At 44.5% G+C, this 18,751-nt stretch overlaps 1 protein-coding gene across 1 annotated transcript; it reads left to right on the top strand.

Moving 5' to 3' along the window:
• Nucleotides 1-255: 255 nt before the first annotated feature.
• Nucleotides 256-18,363, top strand: WDR86 (WD repeat domain 86). The gene is made up of 6 exons (XM_066631310.1): nucleotides 256-418; nucleotides 3,104-3,245; nucleotides 5,879-6,311; nucleotides 9,902-10,037; nucleotides 16,205-16,308; nucleotides 18,142-18,363. The coding sequence occupies exons 1-6, from the start codon at nucleotides 256-258 to the stop codon at nucleotides 18,361-18,363; spliced, it is 1,200 nt and encodes a 399-aa protein (XP_066487407.1).
• The last annotated feature ends 388 nt before the right edge of the window (nucleotides 18,364-18,751 follow it).

Here is an 18,751-nt window from a genome sequence, read left to right as displayed (position 1 = left end):
TCTTCTTATGTTCTTATCTCTGAGATCTCATTTTGTGTGTGTGTGTGTGTGTGCGTGCGTGTGTGTGTGCGTGTGTGTGTTGTTTTTGTTTCTTTTGCAGAGACCCAAATCCCCCTTCTGTCTGTTTGCACCAAAGATGATGGCTGAAGCTGACTTGATGTGGCCGGCTGCTGCTCCAAGACCTGCTTCCATTCTGAATATGGCTTGGAGCCTATGAGCCTCCCTCTGCTCCCACCTTGTGGTGATACCTGGAGGATGGGGAGCAATAGTTCAGCACTGAAAGTTTGCACTGATCACCAGGGAGGCATCAACTGGCTCAGCCTCAGTCCAGATGGGCGGTGGCTGCTGACGGGCAGTGAAGACGGCACTGCAAGACTCTGGAGCACTGCTGATAGCCAGTGCAGGGGTCATTTTCAAGGTACAGTAGCTGTGTCCTCTACCACAGAGCTTGGCGCTGGTTTACAGCCTCTTCTAAGTTGTGAGCAAATGAGATTGGTGTATGGCTGTAGTTGCCTTACTGTAGACTCTGGCCAGTTGCTTCCTAGTTGTTTTGACAGAAGCCTAAGACAGTCAGATAACAGGAGGTTTCTGAAATTCTTGCAGTTGTCTTTGGAACACCTGAGCACTTTCTAAGCAACTTTTTTGTACCTGAAGTGAGGGTTCAGGTGTTCTGAAGACTAGATGATGGTGCTGCTGTATGCTCCTAAACCATCTAGGTTGTATCCAGTCCCATTGAAATTAAATTAATTCTAATTTAATGAGTGGGGTATAGAGCCCGGTTCCGATGGATCCTATCCTCCACATTGGGCTGAAATCCCGACATGGAAATTCTCTTGTTTGCGCCAGCAAAATAGCCCTGGGGCTTTCCTTGGGGGAAGGGGATGAATGTCCACTTCTCCCAAGGAGATCTCTGGCAGCCTCGGTGGAGCTGCTGCATACAGTGGTCGCCATTTTGGCGCCACTGCATCCAGTGGCCCCACCGAAGATAGGATTGGGATGCTGTGTCATTGAACTGAATGGAGCTTACTTCTGAGTAGATGTGTATGGGATTGCGCTGTGGGAGAAACAGCTGGGCTGTACTGTGGCTCTTGTTCTGGCCGAGGGAAAAGGAAGATGCAACTTCTTTTCTTAATTCAGACAAAAACTAGCAGGCCTTCTCACCTTGAAAAACCAAGGACCTGTGCTATGTTAGCTTTACAGTGGTCTTCCTAACTCTGGGAGGGAGCATAGGGGAGGAATGAGCAACCAGACAGGTCTTGCCACCACTTGTCTGCTTGCCCTGGGGACTGTTGCTCAGTGCACATGAGCTGCAAATTGTTATCTACTCGTATTCTTTCATTCTTAGGTACAAGATGCAGCGGATCTTTGCTATGCTTTGCTTTGCATGCAGGCTTTTTACCTAGAGTGCATTTTGTTGTTGTTTTTGTCCTCCTGGAGTTCCTTAATACCTCATTAGAAGAATTCACTATCCTAAACAACAAGTGTTTTTGCAGCTGAATAAATACACCCCCACTGGGCTGATACAAAATTCTCAACTGCTTGCTCTCAGAACTTTTTGTCTTTAAGAGATACTGCTTTAAGTACAGTTCCCACAGATTGACCTCAGAATGACAAAAGAATGTGGAGGCCTACACAACCTGTTGAATGAGGACTGTGTGGATTGGTGGGCATAAAATGAGAATCAAAGCAAAGAAAGCTTTCCTTCTCTTGAGTCAGCAAAAGCTATACTTTTCAAAGTGTAAATTATTGGTCATCTTTCATGTCATAACAACTTCCAGATGGATATCTGTGCTAGTCCAGTGGTTCCCAAACTGGTGGGTTGCAACCCACCAGGGGACCCAGAAGAGAGCCATTCTCCCTTAAGGGGAATGCAATCGCTGCAGCACCTTTGCTGCCCTCACGCCCACCAGAAGTTACCAGGTTCCCAACTCCCGTGTAGGAGTTTGGGAACCACTGTGCTAATCTGTTCCAGCAAAACCTGCAGTGAGTTTTATGGCATTTTAAGATTAACCAATTTATTTTATCGTAAACTTTCTCTGTTTCCCAGTTGCAGTTGCATCAAGAGAAATCTATGGTAGACATGACTACAAGAAAATTATTTTTCTCCATTTTTTTTCCTACTGTGTCAGTGTGTATATATGTACCTGCCTACTGAGGTGTTACTTCATACATATGATGAAGTGGACAGAAGTCCACAATATTTATACTACAAGAAATGTGTTAGTCTTTAAGGTGCAGCAAAACTTCTTATTGTTACCTTTTACAGAGACTCTCTACCTGATTTTTGGTGGGCTGCGAAACTGACAAGCTGATGGCTAAGAGGCGCCTGAGGGGGGATATGTTTGAGACATACAAAATTATGCATGGGAAGGATAAAGTGGATAGAGAGATGCTCTTTACACTCTCACATAACACCAGAACCAGGGGACATCCACTAAAATTGAGTGTTGGGAGAGTTAGGACAGACAAAAGAAAATATTTCTTTACTCAGCGTGTGGTTGGTCTGTGGAACTCCTTGCCACAGGATGTGGTGATGGCATCTGGCCTGGGCGCCTTTAAAAGGGGATTGGACAGGTTTCTGGAGGAAAAATTCATTACGGGTTACAAGCCATGATGTGTATGTACAACCTCCTGATTTTAGAAATGGGCTATGTATCAGAATGCCAGATGCAAGGGAGGGCACCAGGAGGCAGGTCTCTTGTTATCTGGTGCGCTCCCTGGGGCATTTGGTGGACCACTGTGAGATACAGGAAGCTGGACTAGATGGGCCTATGGCCTGATCCAGTGGGGCTGTTCTTATGTTCTTATGTAAGGAAAATATATTGAGCCCTATGGAAAATTTACTCATGACTAGGCAAATGTGCTTTGTCTAGGTGGGTTTCGATACAGTTTTTAAAAAGTGGGTTCCGGTTTGAAAAAGTTTGGGAACCACTGTCTCAGTGTATATATGTCCTTAGGCACGTCTTTGTTCTGAGCAGAACAGTTATCAGGTTCATGATTGAGGGTGGGAGTCAACTGTGCTTACAAACATAAAATAATTCCATTGTATCGTTTCAGCAATCACTTGCACTGATTATTTTTATCCCCTGCATATCATTCCCAGGGCACGAAAGCTACATCACCTTTTGCCACTTAGAAAATGAAGCTGCCTTCACATGCAGTGCAGATCATACAATTAGAAAGTGGGATATGGTGACGGGCCAGTGTTTGGCTGTTTACCGAGGGCACACATCCATTGTGAACAGGTAGGTGGTACTGCAGAGTCTTCATTTAGAGTTGTCTAGACTGCCCTCCCCGGCTGATTTCTCTTCCCCCCAACTTTTTATTTTTCAAACAAGCAGTTTTCCCCTGTTCTGTATTTCACAAATTAATTGTATAAATTTCTGCTGCATGTGCTCTTGGCTGCGTGATTAGTTATCCTGGCAACAGTGCTGACACAGCTACAGCCTGGAAATGAAAGAACAGCAGAGAGCAAGGCAAAACTAAACCAAATCCACTACTGGGAACACAAGTGCAGGAGAAAACAAAACAGCTCAATTGGTAACAGATGCACCTGATAGAGATTTAAAAACATCATGTTAGGCGCAGTCCTTTGTAGTAAAAGGATACAGTTAGGGCTTTAAAAAAAAAAGATTTAGAATCCTGCCTTGCTGTTGATTGACCCCAGTGAAGCTTAAAACCAAACTTATAGTGCAGTCCTCTGAATATCTACTCAGAAGTAAGTCCCATTATGTTTTGTTGTCCCATTTTGTTATCACAAAGTAAGTCCCATTGTGTTTTGTGTTTTTCTGTTTGTTTTTTTAAATTAAACATTCCAGATAAATTTGCAGTGCCAACTGGTTCAAATTTGCTCCATTATGACCACTTGCAAACTCAGCCCAATGCTGGTCATTAAGAAATTGATCCAGTTGTGTTAGTATTTTTTTTCCAATTGTTTTGTTCAGATACTACCTTTAAAAAGCAAATTGGTAGTTTGAACCAGTTTAAATATATTTCCTCTAAATAATATCACACTTTTTTGTTTGAAGTACAAATGAATGCAGCGATTGCTATTGATATTTCAAAACTATTAAATTTTCTTTAAAAATATATGTTCGAGGATTAAAAAACAAAACAATGAAGCATTAATTGTGTAATTGAAAGCTGCAATGCCTGATTACTTATTTCTCCTTATTTTGGTGGCTACTTTTTTTGTAGAGATTCAGTTGCACTTCAGATTCAAGGCAACAAGATATTTTAGGTCTGGGTTCAGTTCTGTTTCACTGAAAAATATCTCTCAGACCTGTGCTTGTTTTGGGTTCAGGGTTGGTTCATCTCCCAAACTGCAGCTTTAAAGCTAGTCATCTGCAAGGTTTCGTACCTGAGGAAATGAACTTCATTCCACCTCCACCACCACATTTTAAAGGAGTTATATGACTGTGATGATGCTCTCCTTGCTTGAAAAAGAAGCTTGAAACCACAAATCCAAGGATTCTGCATTCTCTTCGAGTGCAGCATTGTGTTTAGATATGTAAAATGAAATGTAGCTGAAATGCAAATACTACACGGAGGGGCTAAAGAGACAGAAAGCGTGCAGAGAAGCGAAAATATGGCAAGATGTGCATGGTGAGCTTATGAAGCTGACTCATGATTAACAGCCCAGTTCTGAGCTGCCTGGCGCACAGGACTGCCATGGTGCCAAAATGGCTGCTGCAACAACCTGTCGGCATCCGGGAAGCCACCGAACATTTGTCCTCTTCCCCTGAGAAAGGGAAGCAGTCCCGCAATGGGGCTACTTGACTCTGTGTCGGCTATTTAGCCGGCACAGAGTAAGGACGCCTGGTGTCGGCCTGCGAGGCCTGACATGGGGCTCCAGATCTGGTGGAGCTCCACCAGTCCACCCCCTCCAGCCCCTCTCTCTCCCCTGCCACACCTTTCCCCACCCCGCAATGCCTCCTCCCCAACTTACTTACCTCTCCCCTGACTTATCTCTCCATCGTCCAGTGCTCCGAGCAACCACTGGATGACAGACTGCTGTGGCCTCTGACTGCTGCAACTGTTACCCTCCACATGCCTGATCTTGTCTGATCTTGGAAGCTAAGCAGGGTCAGGCCTGGTTAGTACTTGGATGGGAGACCGCCTGGGAATACCGGGTGCTGTAGGCTTAGTCTTTCAAGACTGAAGGTTGCCAACCATTTGACTGGCACTATGCTAGCGCAGGCTCATGCTAGGCCAGCTCCAGTGCTGGGCTAGTGGTAATGCCCACAAACGTGCCTTATGGCACATTTGAGACAGTGTGCGCCGGCAGTGAGTCAGTGTGCACTCAATAGAATTGGGCCCTGAGTCAGACTTTTAGTCCAACTAGTGTGTGGGCAAAGTAAGGCCTGGCACCCAGATGGCCTGTGAGAGCCTCCAGCTCAGGGTGGGCCTTTGGATGGCCCTTAGGCTAGTGCTCATCCTGGTCAGCCCTGACACTGTTCCTTCACCCCCTCTAGAACAGTGCTTTGGTTTACTTGCTCTCCTCCAAGTTGTTATTGCCCTTTTGATTTAAACATTTTTTTTAAATATACATTTTTAATTTTGAACTGTGAGCCACCTTGAACACTTGCTCCTGCAAAGGAAAGACGGGATACAAATCTTTTAAATAAATAATAAAGATGTAGATTCCCCGTCAACTCTATTAACTACAGGCAGCTATACCCGTTGCCTTGGTCCCAGCACATGTCTGATCTTGGAAGCTAAGCAGGGTCAGGCCTGGTTAGTATTTGGATGAGAGACTGCATAGGAATACCAGGTGCTGTAGGCTTATACCATAGTCTTTCGAGACTGAAGGTTGCCAACCATTAACTACCAATGAGGCAAAGAGGACATCTGTCATGTGGCTATTTTTTTCCAACAGGATCCTGGTTTCCAAGGATTACCTCTTCAGTGGCTCCTATGACAGGACTGCCCGGTGTTGGAGTGTGGATAAGGAGAAGCCCATCCAGGAGTTCCGGGGCCATAGGAACTGTGTTCTGACACTGGCTCTCTATTCCTCAGAGGACCTACTTGAGGATTCAGAAGAGGAAGAGTCAGAGGAGGAAAGACTAAGCAGAGACTTCCTGGTGACAGGGAGCACGGACTGCACTGTCAAAGTCTGGTGGGTGTCCAGTGGGCGTTGTCACCAGACCCTGCTGGGACATACCGGGGCTGTCTTGTGCCTTATACTTGATGCTCCAAACAGAGAGCTCTTTTCTGGCAGCACTGATTACACTATTAGAACGTGGAATATTGTGACTGGGGAGCAGCTGAGAGTGTTCAAAGAGCATCAAGGATCTGTAATCTGCCTAGAGGTAAGAGACTGATTGTGCCAAGGTTGAGATTGCGGCTTGGATCACCTGAGCAGCTGTCTAGGTTGGCTTTTGATGAGAGAACAGCCACTTTGGATAAGGAGCCATACTATATGGTTTGAGAAGGGCTGCTGGGCAAGTACACAGGTAGGAGGGATCTGGAAAGGGTGTTAAAGGTCAGTCAAATGCAGTACTGATAGTTTTATCCTTAATACCTTTGAATCTTGGACAAGAGGTTTGCAGCAATGTGACTTGGCTGCAGCAATATTATTGTAAAACACGGAATGCAAACATTTTTCTTAATAATTCCTTATGATTTTTCACCAAATTCTTGGTTTCTAACGCCCCTACCCCCACAGATCTTCACATCTCTGCTCAGTGGATAAGCACTTTCAGGTCCTAGCTCAGTTTCTATTGGGGGTATTTCCAAGTTTGAGAATGCCCGAAATCACTTAATACATCTTCCTAAGAGTCAATTATCACCCTGAAATTATTTGACTTGTATATATTCTTATGGTGGAGAAAGCATAGCAGTGTCAGTAAAAGCTGCTCAGAGTGCTTAATTGCATGTTCACAATTTTAAAAAGTCTGCTCAGGAATCTTTATCCAATTCTGTATCCAGTATATCCCACACTGTAAACTGAAATAGCCAACAAACTGGTGTAATGGCATCAGTGTAACACTAGTGGCTGTAAAACAAGTCTCTTGCTGTAGAGATTGATTTTGACACTGTGCAGATTAATGGGTTTACAATGCAGTGTTCAAAAGGCAGCTCCACTAGACAGTGCTTGTTTCAGAGCTTAAGGAACTTGTGCGAGTGCTGGCAATTAATTTGTCCAGTGGCATAAGTATAAACGAGAACCTCACTGTCAGTTTGCCAGATTGCTGTCCACAGAAGTGTGGAGCCAAACTAAAGTTTCAATCCTATCCAACTTTCCAGTCCCAACACAACACTGAGATAAGGGAACAAACACACTCTTACCTTGAGGAGGTGTCCGTGACTCTCCTCCTTCTGCAGGATGCAGCATATTCCCCATTGGCATGACTGCATCAGCGCTTGAAAATTGGATAGAATGGGGTCCTAAGTAACTGTGTATGTGTACAGAGAGGATATGAACAACTGACCACTTGACAGTCAAGAGAAGTGGAGTGGTCTTCTGCAGCAGAGGATGTCTTTCTGGGACTTTTCCAGTTCAGTTCCTAACTGAGAGCCCCGGCAGTTGCTGCCATGTAAACACGCTGTATGAGGTAGGAGTCCGGTTGTACTCTCCACTTTCTGCTTTTCTCCAACAGTTGTTCTGTTGGGAAGTCAGCCAGAGTGAACAAAGCTTTTTCCACAGCCAGCCAAAAAAAAAACAACACAGCAACAAACCATTGCTGCTTCTTCAACCCACAGGCAGATTGTAATTGAGAATCGTGTCTTCTCTGTCATGTTTTCTCTTAAAACAGCCATTGTTGGGACTTGAATATTGAGGAAGGGGGTTTTCCCCTTTCGTTCTCCTAACCCTCCCCCTGTCTTTCCTAGGTCATGAAAAATGAATCTTGACTCATGTTGGTGGAAAGCCTGTCTTTCTGATGAAAGGAGTTAAAAGCGTGTTCTGCAATGATTGCCCACCTTGTTTTATCTTGATAAAAGTGAGACAAAGATCTTGTATAGGCTTTCCTGTTACATACTTGGCATGAGGCTCACGATATAGGATACCTTAAGCCTAAGGCTGCAATTGTTTTTCCATTCCATTAGCCAAACGAATGTTGTGGGAGGCTGCATGAGACATTTTTCATTTAAAATAACGGATCTCTGGAAGCAGGCACTCTCCCTCAGCGGGGTGGGAAAACGTGCAATAAATAGAAGCTCTGAGATTGAGAAAGGTTATTGATTTAGTCCATGTTGGTAGTTCAAAACAACAGCAACAAAACAATTGGTAGGATACACTGATAGTGCAAAACTTTGGCAAGGGAATGTACAGTTTCATAACTTGCCCTGTGCTTTAAAATTGATTCTTTTTAAATATGCATAAATCTGAATCTGCTAATTCCTTATCCTCAACTGAGGGCCCAATTCTATCCAACCTTCCAGCACTGATGCAGCTCCAAGGTCTGTTCCCTTACTTTGAGCCTTAATGACTGTTCCCCCCCCCCCCCGAAAGATACAGCACAAACCCCATTAATGTGGCTGCATCAGTGCTGGAAATTTGGATAGGACTGGAACCTCGGTTATCTCTACCAATCCAATTTTATCCAGGTCAGTCATGCATTACTATTTCCCCCCCTTCCCCCAATGAATGCCATTTACATTAAAAGTGCACTTAGAAGAGAGACTGCATTTTTTAAAAAAAGAATTTGTACTTACCCTACATGTATTGATTCTTCATCCGTCTTCCCAGGGACCCCATCTTCCCAGGGAAAAAGGGGAACTATAGTGGGTTCTATGCTGTCTCTATGGCCTTCCAAATTGTGTATTTAACCATAAGAATCATCATCAAAATAATGGTAATAATAGTAATAATTATCCATTTACTTTGTTATAAATACTGTATTACTGAGATCATCTTCAAAGTAGATGCCAGTTTGCCTGATCTGAAATATCTGAAGTTAAGCAGGTTTAGGACTGTTCATTGCCTCCCGATGATGAGAGACTATCTGAGAATTCTGTGTGCTGTTACCTTAAATTCCATGACCACAAGATGAGATTTAGAACACAATCCTAACCTTGTGCTCCACTGGCACAGCAGCCTTTGTGCCAGCCTAGGGTGTCCCAAACGTGCCTTAAAGCAAGTTTGCAATGACTCAGGAGTAAGCTGCACCAACGGGAAGGCCTGTGCCATCCCACTGGTTCCAGATCCAGCCCTGTGGCTACTGGAGCAGGTGGGTGCTACTTTGTCAGTGCAGGGGTGGAGGGGCCTGAACATGGGTAGGGAGAGTGTGTGTTTCTGGATGGGGGGGAGGGCAGGCTTCTTGGACTTGAACCGGCGCTTTAGCCAGCCCAGATCAAAGAAGCCTCCTTGGGCAGACTGGGGCTTTACACAGGCCAAAGGGACAAATATCCTCTTACCCTGAGTAGACCTCCAACTGCTCCTAACTAGCACAGGTAATGCCACAAGCCACTTGGCCCCACTGCAGGTTAGAATTGGGCTGCCCGTGTAATAAATATCTTGTTGATGGACCCAAAAGAGAGTGGCTTGCCTTAGGCCAGATAAGATTTGCACCAAGGAGTTCCAGCTTTTCGCTCACATTCAGTAGCCTCTATTTATGCCCCACTAGCTCGAATCTGTTGCAGTTTGTGGACCAATAAATGCAACATGGGCCAATGCATGTGCTGATGTAAAGTCTCCACTAGTTTTAGAGGCACTGCTCCTAATTATAGCAGGAGAGGATCTGATGTTGATCTGTTCTTTGACATCTCAGAGTCATTTGAGGGCTTGCTGGGAGCCTTAGCTTGCACAGAATGCAAGAGCAGACAATAGCATGGTAGCCCTGAATGCTCAAAATTTAACTGCTCTGTGGTTTTCCTTCCCAGTAGGAAAATGAGACTGAAGATAATGCTGGCTGATTCTCCCGTATGAAAGTGCTCTTTCTGCCCCTTTCTCCCATAGCTTGTGAACCGACACTTGTATTCAGGGAGTGCAGACAAGACAGTGAAATGCTGGCTGGCCGATACTGGAGAGCGAGTCCGGACGTACAAGGCTCACAAGCACACTGTCAGCACTTTGAAATATCATGCTGGAATATGTAAGTTCCAAACCTCACCTGTATCCTTTCCATCTTGCTTCTCTGATATTGGCATATATTTTAATCCTATATTGGCAACCTTCAGTCTCGAAAGACTCTGGTATCGCGCTCTGAAAGGTGGTTCTGGCACAGCGTCTAGTGTGGCTGAAAGGGCCGATTCGGGAGTGACAATCCCTTCCACACTGGGAGCAAGTGCAGTCTGTCCCTGGTCTGTCTCCCTGGCTATGGGCCTTCCTTCTTTGCCTCTTTGCCTCAGTCTGTTGGCCAAGTGTCTCTTCAAACTGGGAAAGGCCATGCTGCACAGCCTGCCTTCAAGTGGGCCACTCAGAGGCCAGGGTTTCCCACTTGTTGAGGTCCATTCAGATCCCTCTTGCAGATGTCCTTGTATCGCAGCTGTGGTCTACCTGTAGGGTGCTTTCCCTGCACAAGTTCTCCATAGAGGAGATCCTTTGGGATCCGCCAAAAAACATTTTAATCCTAATGTTTTAGAAACATATACATTTTTCTTTTCCTTGCTCATGCCTTGATTCAAATTTGCTAAGGCCCTTAAGAGTCAGGTAAAATGGCATCTGGAACCCCCAGTCAGTATACAGAATGCCTAGCAAAGACATCACTAGGGCTTGCATTACCTGATGTGAGAGCTCATTGCGTTACCCCCAAGGTGGACCTTCTCTTGTTCCAGACCATACAGAATAAATTACAGTATCATACACACAGCCTAAATGCAGTGGCATCACTAGGGTTGGTGTTACCCCCATTAACTTCTAACATTAAAAGAAAATCCACCTTTTGTTACATGAGGCAGTTGTGTTTTTTGTTTTTCTTATTAATTGGCCATAACGTTTGATAGAATACAGATAATTCAACACGGTTTGTTTCATTACACTATGCATGAAGTTACCTTTCCAACATGATGGTTTTATTTATAACTATAAATTTTTCAAAAAGCTTCCAAAATTTTGGCCACTAGTGGTGTCACCCCTCCCCCCCAGGGTGTCACCTCGTGTGGTCCACACTCTTGGCACCCCATAGTGAAGTCAGTGCTACTGAGCTATCTTTGTTTTCTCATCTCAGCTCTGTTGCAACAGGAAAACTTCTGGAATTTTCTATCGGTCTTTGGCACTCAGGTTCATATTTATGAATGCCCTGGTGATTTGGCAGCTGTTCTCTAACACAATTGATTAACAGTGCACTATTCCACATGCCTACTCAGAAGTAAGTCCCAGTGAGTTAAGTGGAGCTTTGTTTTTGGAAAATGTGTACAGGATTGCAGCCTAGCGACCTGATCTTATCCTTCACCAGTCCAATACATGCAGCCACACCAACAGAGTTCACACCATGTGCTATGAAGGGGAGGGGATAATTAGACTGCCAACAAGAGGTGACTAAAAAGAAGATCTTTTATTTACCTCCTGGTAGGCTGACTAATCACCAGTGGGCCTCCTTGTACCCATGCCAGAAATTGACATAAGTCTGAGGAGAGGAAGGGAGTAGGTCAGCCTGGAAAAACAGGATCCTGGTGCACACTGTTGCTGCTGAGATCCAGTTCCCCGAATCACCCCTGCCCTCCCCCAAATTTTTCCTGAACTGCCTGCGACTCACCTCACCACTACCTTACTTGCACTGGCACTGTGCCAGGTCTGTTGGGGGTATGAGGAAATGTAGAGCACTCTGGGAGCAATCCTGATGTGCCTTACATTTCCTGCTTAGATTCAAGGGTCTCTGTGGAAGAAGGAGCCAGGTAAGGGGGGGGGGGGAGCTGGTATGTGAGGCAGAGCTATACACTGCCTCAGGCATCCCATCCATCTTTCTTTTTGCAGTTTCTGTATAGGATTTGGGAAAGGGATTGTCATCAGGAACTAATAACATGGAGCAGTAGTTGGCATCCTTCAGTCTCGAAAGACTATGGTGTCACACTCTGAATGGTGGTTCTGGAACAGAGTGTCCTCTCCAGTGCGCGAAGCCTGGGTAAAGTAGGTATGGAGGATAGGCTGTTACCCATGCAGCAAATCCCCCCTCTCCACGTCCCTGAAATGGTCCAATGGAAAGGCAGAGGCCAATACGGTTGGTTCCAGCGGCGTTGCAAGAGTTGCCAGAACGTGACTGTGTTCAGCCATGAACTGCCTCAGGGACTCCGGCTCCGGATTTTGCCTCCAGGTTGACTCCTGAAGCCTTTTCCATAACTGGATGTAGCCACAAGGCAGTGGAGGTTTGGGATCAGAGTTTTCCTTCTCTCAGATGAGCTGCCTTCCCAGGCAGACGAGTCCCATCTACCCGGTGGCTGTTTAGTCGCCTCTTACGACAAGTACAGCCAAACATGGAGCAAGCAGACTTGTATCCCTGCAGCATCTCTCCACTTTCCACTTCCTCCATTACGTTTACATCATTGTGAGCTACTACTGTAATTCTGGCCCCAGGACTATATCATGGTCCTAAATTGATGCTCCAAAGAATATACTCCACTCATTTAGTAATGAGTGACTACCACACGCACCTGGAAATGAAATCCTTGGAATGGAACGAGGTTAGAGCAGAGCCTTATGGTTCTCGGCTGCAGAGAAGAAATTATGTACCTTTGATGAATGGTCAGCCGTAGAGCAGGCAATGGACTTCTTGGATGGTGGAGAATCTTGTTGGCAGGCTGTCCTCATCTTCCTACTTGTGCTGCCTGCAGGCTCAAGTGGCAGCCTTAATTGGGCACATTCATCGCTCTAGGGCTTTCATAGGATGTGTTCCTGCACAATGTACCCTTGATGTACTTGCCATCACTTAAGAAACCAAATAGTACATTTGGACTTCGTCCCTGCTGGCAGCAAGACTCTACTTTATCAATCCAAAATGTTAAGCTATATACACTCACTACAAATGGGACTGTCTCCCCCCCCCCCCCGTTACTACAATAAGTGTGAGTGTGTTGGGGATACTTTCAGGCAGACTCAGGAAATATATGCAGAGGTATTATGGGCTCTGTCATTTGCCTTGCCATCTGAATTCACTTGCCCTTGGCTGAAGGCAGAACAAGTAGTTGTTTAACCAGATAGTCACTCTTGCCTCTTCTGTTGCAGCAGACCAAAGCCTTTCTGTTGAAGGAATAAATGCTTCCAGATGGCATGAAATGAGTTTGGCAGTTGGCAAAGTTGGGCTGTTTTCCTGCTCTCCTAAAAAAAAAAAAAAATCAAAGAAAACACACTAGAACATAAAGGCATATGTTCCCAGAGGGTGTACTGAGTTTGTATGCCATTTTAAAAACCTATCCACTCTGATACTCTTTCAGGCTGCACTCACACTAGCAAAAATCCATGGAGTCAAAATCCACAACCCAGTTGATATAATGTGCACTTCAGCTAGGTGCAGTTACAAATTTGAAGTCCATATTGTATCAGCAGCTTCCCTTCTTCCTTAACAATGTGCTAGTTGAAAATGTGGAGGTGGTGCTTGCCCCAAGGTGAATCCATTAAAGATTGACACTCTGCCCTCTGCAACTAAAAATAAGAGTCTTCATATCTGGAGATGTAAAGGTCACCCTATAATTCTCCTGCAATGGAGTTGAAAGTGCACTGTATTGTCATTTAAAGCAGCGATTTTCAATCTTTTTCATCTCATGACACACTGACAAGGCACGAAAATTGTCAAGGCACACCATCAGGTTTTTGCCAATTGACAAGGCACACCCTGCTGCCAGTGGACGGCTCACAACCCCATTGGCCCTACTAATAAATTATCTTCCCCCAAATTCCTGTGGCACAACTGTGGACCACTCACGGCAGACCAGTGCGCCATGGCACAATGGTTGAAAATGGCTGATTTAAAGACTGGGGCCATTTAGGTTAGATATGTTTTTAACTTTCTAATTAGAAAAGATGTAATATAAGCACTTAGGAATGATTTTGATGCTATGCTAAAATGAATGCAGTTGACCACTTGTGGTCCTTTTTCCGAAGGGAAGAAAAATCACCTCCGACTGAATAGACAGTTTCAGTAGGAGTTGTTGTTATGTTGCTACCTCACAAATGATTTTATTTATTTATATACTTGCAGTATTTCTATCCCACCTTTCTCTCTAGAGAGACCCAAAGTAGCCTCCAATTTCCAGTTTCCTCCCTCCGTGTGGACTTTCATGCCTGTATACACAGATGATGCTACATATATGAATACATGTTATTTTTAAGTTTATTTATTTATTTAATATGAAGATTTTTATCCCACCTTTGGACATCGGCATCCAAAGTATTTTAACAAGTAGTTTTACCAACAATAAAAATAAATTTAAAACAACAAAAATGCAACATGAAAAACAGACAGAATAGCAGATTTTTAAAAACATTTGTAGGGAATCATAGACATGGCCTACCCTGTTGATCTCACGGAATGAGCAGGACCCTATGGGAATGGTGGCCCTTTTGGCATTTCAGTTTCAAACAAATTATGTGGGTCTGTCAAGGTGATAAGTGAAGGTGGCAGACAAAAGAAAATATTTCTTTATTCAGCGTGTAGTTGGTCTGTGGAACTCCTTGCCACAGGATGTGGTGATGGCATTTGGCCTGGATGCCTTTTAAAGGGGATTGGACAAATTTCTGGAGGAAAAGTCCATCACATGTTACAAGCCATGATGTGTATGTGCAACCTCCTGATTTTTGAAATGGGCTATGTTGAAATGCTAGATGCAAGGGAGGGCACCAGGATGCAGGTCTCTTGTCTTGTGTGCTCCCTGGGGCATTTGGTGGGCCACTGTGAGATACAGAAAGCTGAACTAGATGCGCCTGTGGCCTGATTCAGCGGGGCTGTTCTTATGTTCTATGTAAAGAAACAAGGCACATGAGAAGTTTTAGATGTTGGTTTAAACTACGATTTACCCGTCTGCATGGTAAATCGGTTTTTCCACATCAAAATCTTGTCTCTGTTGTTATTTTTATTCACAGATTAAGGAAAAATAAAAATCTATTCCAGAATTTTGAGTGATGATATACAACTGTGTGTAAAAGGCCTTGAAGATCTCTTTGTAAGAAAGGCAGCTCAGTATGCTCACCCAGACAGAAAATGAAAAGATTAGAGTGTATTGATATCAGTCCTTGGAACAATATGGCAGCTGTAAATCTAATATGCACAGCACTGGTTTAAATTATTTCAAAGCTTTTTTTGTTTGATTTGCTTTAGCATATTGCTTTAAAACTTTTTTTGGAGTCTAAAGGCAAAAGTTGCTCAGTTACAATTTTCAGGTTACAGTTAACCTGTAATAGTTTTGGGTCACTCTTATGGAATATCTCTTCAAAACAAAAAATGTTCATGTGAATTAAACAATTGATTCAGCAAACAAAGAGTAGAATACCTACTATATTATATAAGAAAATATCGTTTATATAAGGCAGTAACATTGAAAATGATTTGCTGTGTTGTTCAAACAATTAAATTTGTGGTTTGAAGAAGAAATATTGTTTGGCTTGCTAAGTAGTGATTAATTGTTTGCACATTCAGCGATGCAATCTTTTACTCAATTTATAATTTATGTCATGAATTTATAAGCCTTACTTTGTGCGTGTGTGTATGTTTGAACTTTTGGTATTGAATGTACACTGTATATTTTAAGAACCAAACAGTTCAGTGGGGATAACAGGGGATAGAAAGTTGGGTTGGATGCCCTGCTCTCAGGTTTAGTTTCCCCTCCTCGTGACCTGGACAATTTTGGGAAAAGGCCTGTCCAATCCTGTCTCACAGAACTGCTGAGAGGATAAAAAAGATAACATAATATATTATAACTTCCCTGAGATATGCTTTTTTAAAAAAAATGGAGTTATGTTCTGCCTCACGCTGAGGACTCAGGCTATAATTTAGACAACTAAAAATACTTCCCAGCTAGTTCAAATTCAACAACCCCCCCATCTCCTTTGTTCTCTCATCCCTCTTTTAAGACCAACCCAGATCCCTACTGCTCTTCACAGTAAGTTTTTATTTCTATTAGAAATGTCCCTGATTTCTGAAGTTACGATAGAATGGGAAAGAAATCAAAATCTTGGTTGAAATCAAGAAATCAATAAGTTGGTTATTGTATATTTCAGTTCTTGTCTTTGAAAGCTGCCTTGTAGATAGTTCAAAAACTTGGATTCAAAAAAGTAGGATACACATCAAATAAAGGTAATCTGAAACGTTGTCCGTCCTTGTTTTTGTCACAGTGTTTACAGGAAGTGGTGATGCCTGCGCTCGGGCTTTTAATACGAAGACTGGCATTCTGCAAAGAGTGTTTCGAGGACACAAGCTGGTTATCAATTGCATCCAGGTGAGCTGCTGGCATTCTGAGAGTTGTCATCTGCAGAAGGAAGCAGGAGGATCCAGTGAATGTAGAGCAGTAACGGTCTGGTCTAGCACCACTTCCATTGCAAGTACTTTTGAGCTATTGATCGCAGATTTGCGGGGCACGGTGGATGGATGTAGTTGATTCTTATGAGAGGGGGGGAAAGTCCTGTATGGGGAGAGAAGTATTACTGCCTCTTATATACTATTAGAACTCCACATTCCCCAATGAAGCTGGTTTGCTGGTCTGGTTGGCAACCTTCAGTCTCGAAAGACTATGGTATAAGCCTACAGCACCCGGTATTCCCAGGCGGTCTCCCATCCAAGTCCTAACCAGGCCTGACCCTGCTTAGCTTCCGAGATCAGCTGAGATCGGGCATGTGCAGGCTAACAGTTGCCGCCTGACCTTTTTTTAAAAAAGCATTAGATGCTTTCATGGAGCTAAAGTTATAGGTTGAAAATAACCTGCCCAATGTTTGTCTATTGGTGAGGTAGTTTTAGAAGTGGGGGCCAACAACTTGTGGGCTTAGTTCAGCCCTCAGAGCTTTCCCACTTGGCCCTTTAGTATTGTCCTCAGTCCATACAGGAGCCAAGACACAGGAAGCAGGCTCTTTGATTACCCCTCCTCAGTGTGAACAGCAGCAGCTGCTTCTGCAGAACCCTTCTGCCCCTTTTTATGCACATCAAGCCCTGACTCCAGGATGCATGTAGAGAATGTTGTAGCCATTTGGCTACGTTCTGTAGCCATTCTGTTTGGCCATTTGACCCCAACAGAATGAACAACTATGGAGGCGCTGGCAGAGTTCTTCTGTCATGCACCTGCTGACCTGCGTTTATGGACAGTGTGGTGATCAGAAGTGGAGGTGACCCCTGAGGCTAGGACCTTCCTCCTTCCTCCAAATCTGTCCCTCTCCCAGAGCCAAAATGATAGACTATTCCTGCCATCATGAAGACAGAGTCAGGCAGAGAGAGGTCATTTTCAAATCCCAGTTGCATGAAAGATCCCCTCCCAAAGTTTAAACAAAGGTGTTGAGGAGGACTGGGTAAAGCTCTAATGGAGTTCAACTGACAACAGGCATAAAGATTTTTTTTTTTTAAGGCATAAAAAGATTTTATCAAGGGAGGGGCAGTTGTGGACCTGGCCCCTGTGCTGCCCTGGGGCATAGGACTGCAACATGCTGTGTCACCCCTCCCCAGCAGAGAGGAGACTTACCTCTGTTCCGGAGCCTTGCTCAACATCTATGGAACTCCAGAAGCTTTCTGAGGTCTCTGGAAGGCCTGATTCTGATTTTATGGAAACTGAAAGAACTGTTTAGCAGCCCTCCACAGGCCTCAGAAGGCTTTCAGAGCACCTACAATTTGAAAAGAGTGGCAAAGTGAGATTGGGGAAAAAGGAAGTGTGGGGAAAGGAGCAGCCCAGGTAGAAGGCAGAATTTCTCATTCGAATCTGGAATTTTCTGCTTCTGTGGTATCTACAATTGGACACTTGGGGTATCAGCAGGTCTTAATTTTGAGCGAAGCCTCAGCTCTGGATTTTGTTTTGACTGTTGAAACTCAATGATAGTAGTGCAATGAAAAGCACTGCAATCACAGGGATGGCTGTGCCTCTCAGTGTGTGCCAAGTGCCTTTCCAACCAGCCCATGCATAGTTGTGCACCTGGAATTTGGACACATAAGGGGGGAAAGGAAGAGAGAGAGAGAGAGAGAGACCTACAAAAGGGTAAGGCAAAAGACTGGCTCTTTGCTGCCATGCCGTGTTTTGATTGTTGTGATGCCAAGCTGTCCACTCCAGCCTTTAAGTATGGCCCTGTTGTTCCAGATTCACAATGAGCTATTATACACAGCTTCCCACGATGGCACGCTAAGGATCTGGGACATACGGCAAATCTGCAAGCAGAACAAGCGGCGCTTGAAGAAGGAGAGGTCTCTCCAGGGCAGGAGCTCTCAGAAGGGAAGCCTGTCTCGTCTCTTCAACAACAAAGTGGGCTGCATGGTGCACCAGGGAAACGGCGGAGAGCAAGAGGCGGTGGAACTGGTGTGACTGGAGGAAGGCAGGGACAGTAAAGACAGGAAGCTTTCTGTCAACCGTATAGGGCAGCAGTCCTGGCATCAGCGCAGGGCACACTCAAGGCCCACTGCTGCCATCTGCCTTCAGGTCCCATGGAGAGGATTAGACCTGGAAGTCACCAATTTTTCCTCCACAGTTCTTTGGATACAGTGTTATTCCTGGAGACTGTGGAGAAATAAATGGTGGCCATCCGTAGGAGTTGCCATTTTTCCCTCACAGCACCCTGAGACAATGCTTCTTTTTGGTCTGTATGGGGAAGAAAATAGTGGCCATCAATCTATGGCTGCTGAGGGGAGGAAAAATCCCAGAGGCGCCATTGCTGACAAGGTAACCTGGGGAGGGGGGTTCACCCATGGAGGAG

This window comes from Tiliqua scincoides, chromosome 5 (assembly GCF_035046505.1).
Source record: "Tiliqua scincoides isolate rTilSci1 chromosome 5, rTilSci1.hap2, whole genome shotgun sequence".
Lineage (NCBI taxonomy): Eukaryota > Metazoa > Chordata > Lepidosauria > Squamata > Scincidae > Tiliqua > Tiliqua scincoides.
The sequence above is the reverse complement of the archived record's forward strand: the minus strand, read 5'-3'. Positions and strand labels throughout refer to the sequence as shown.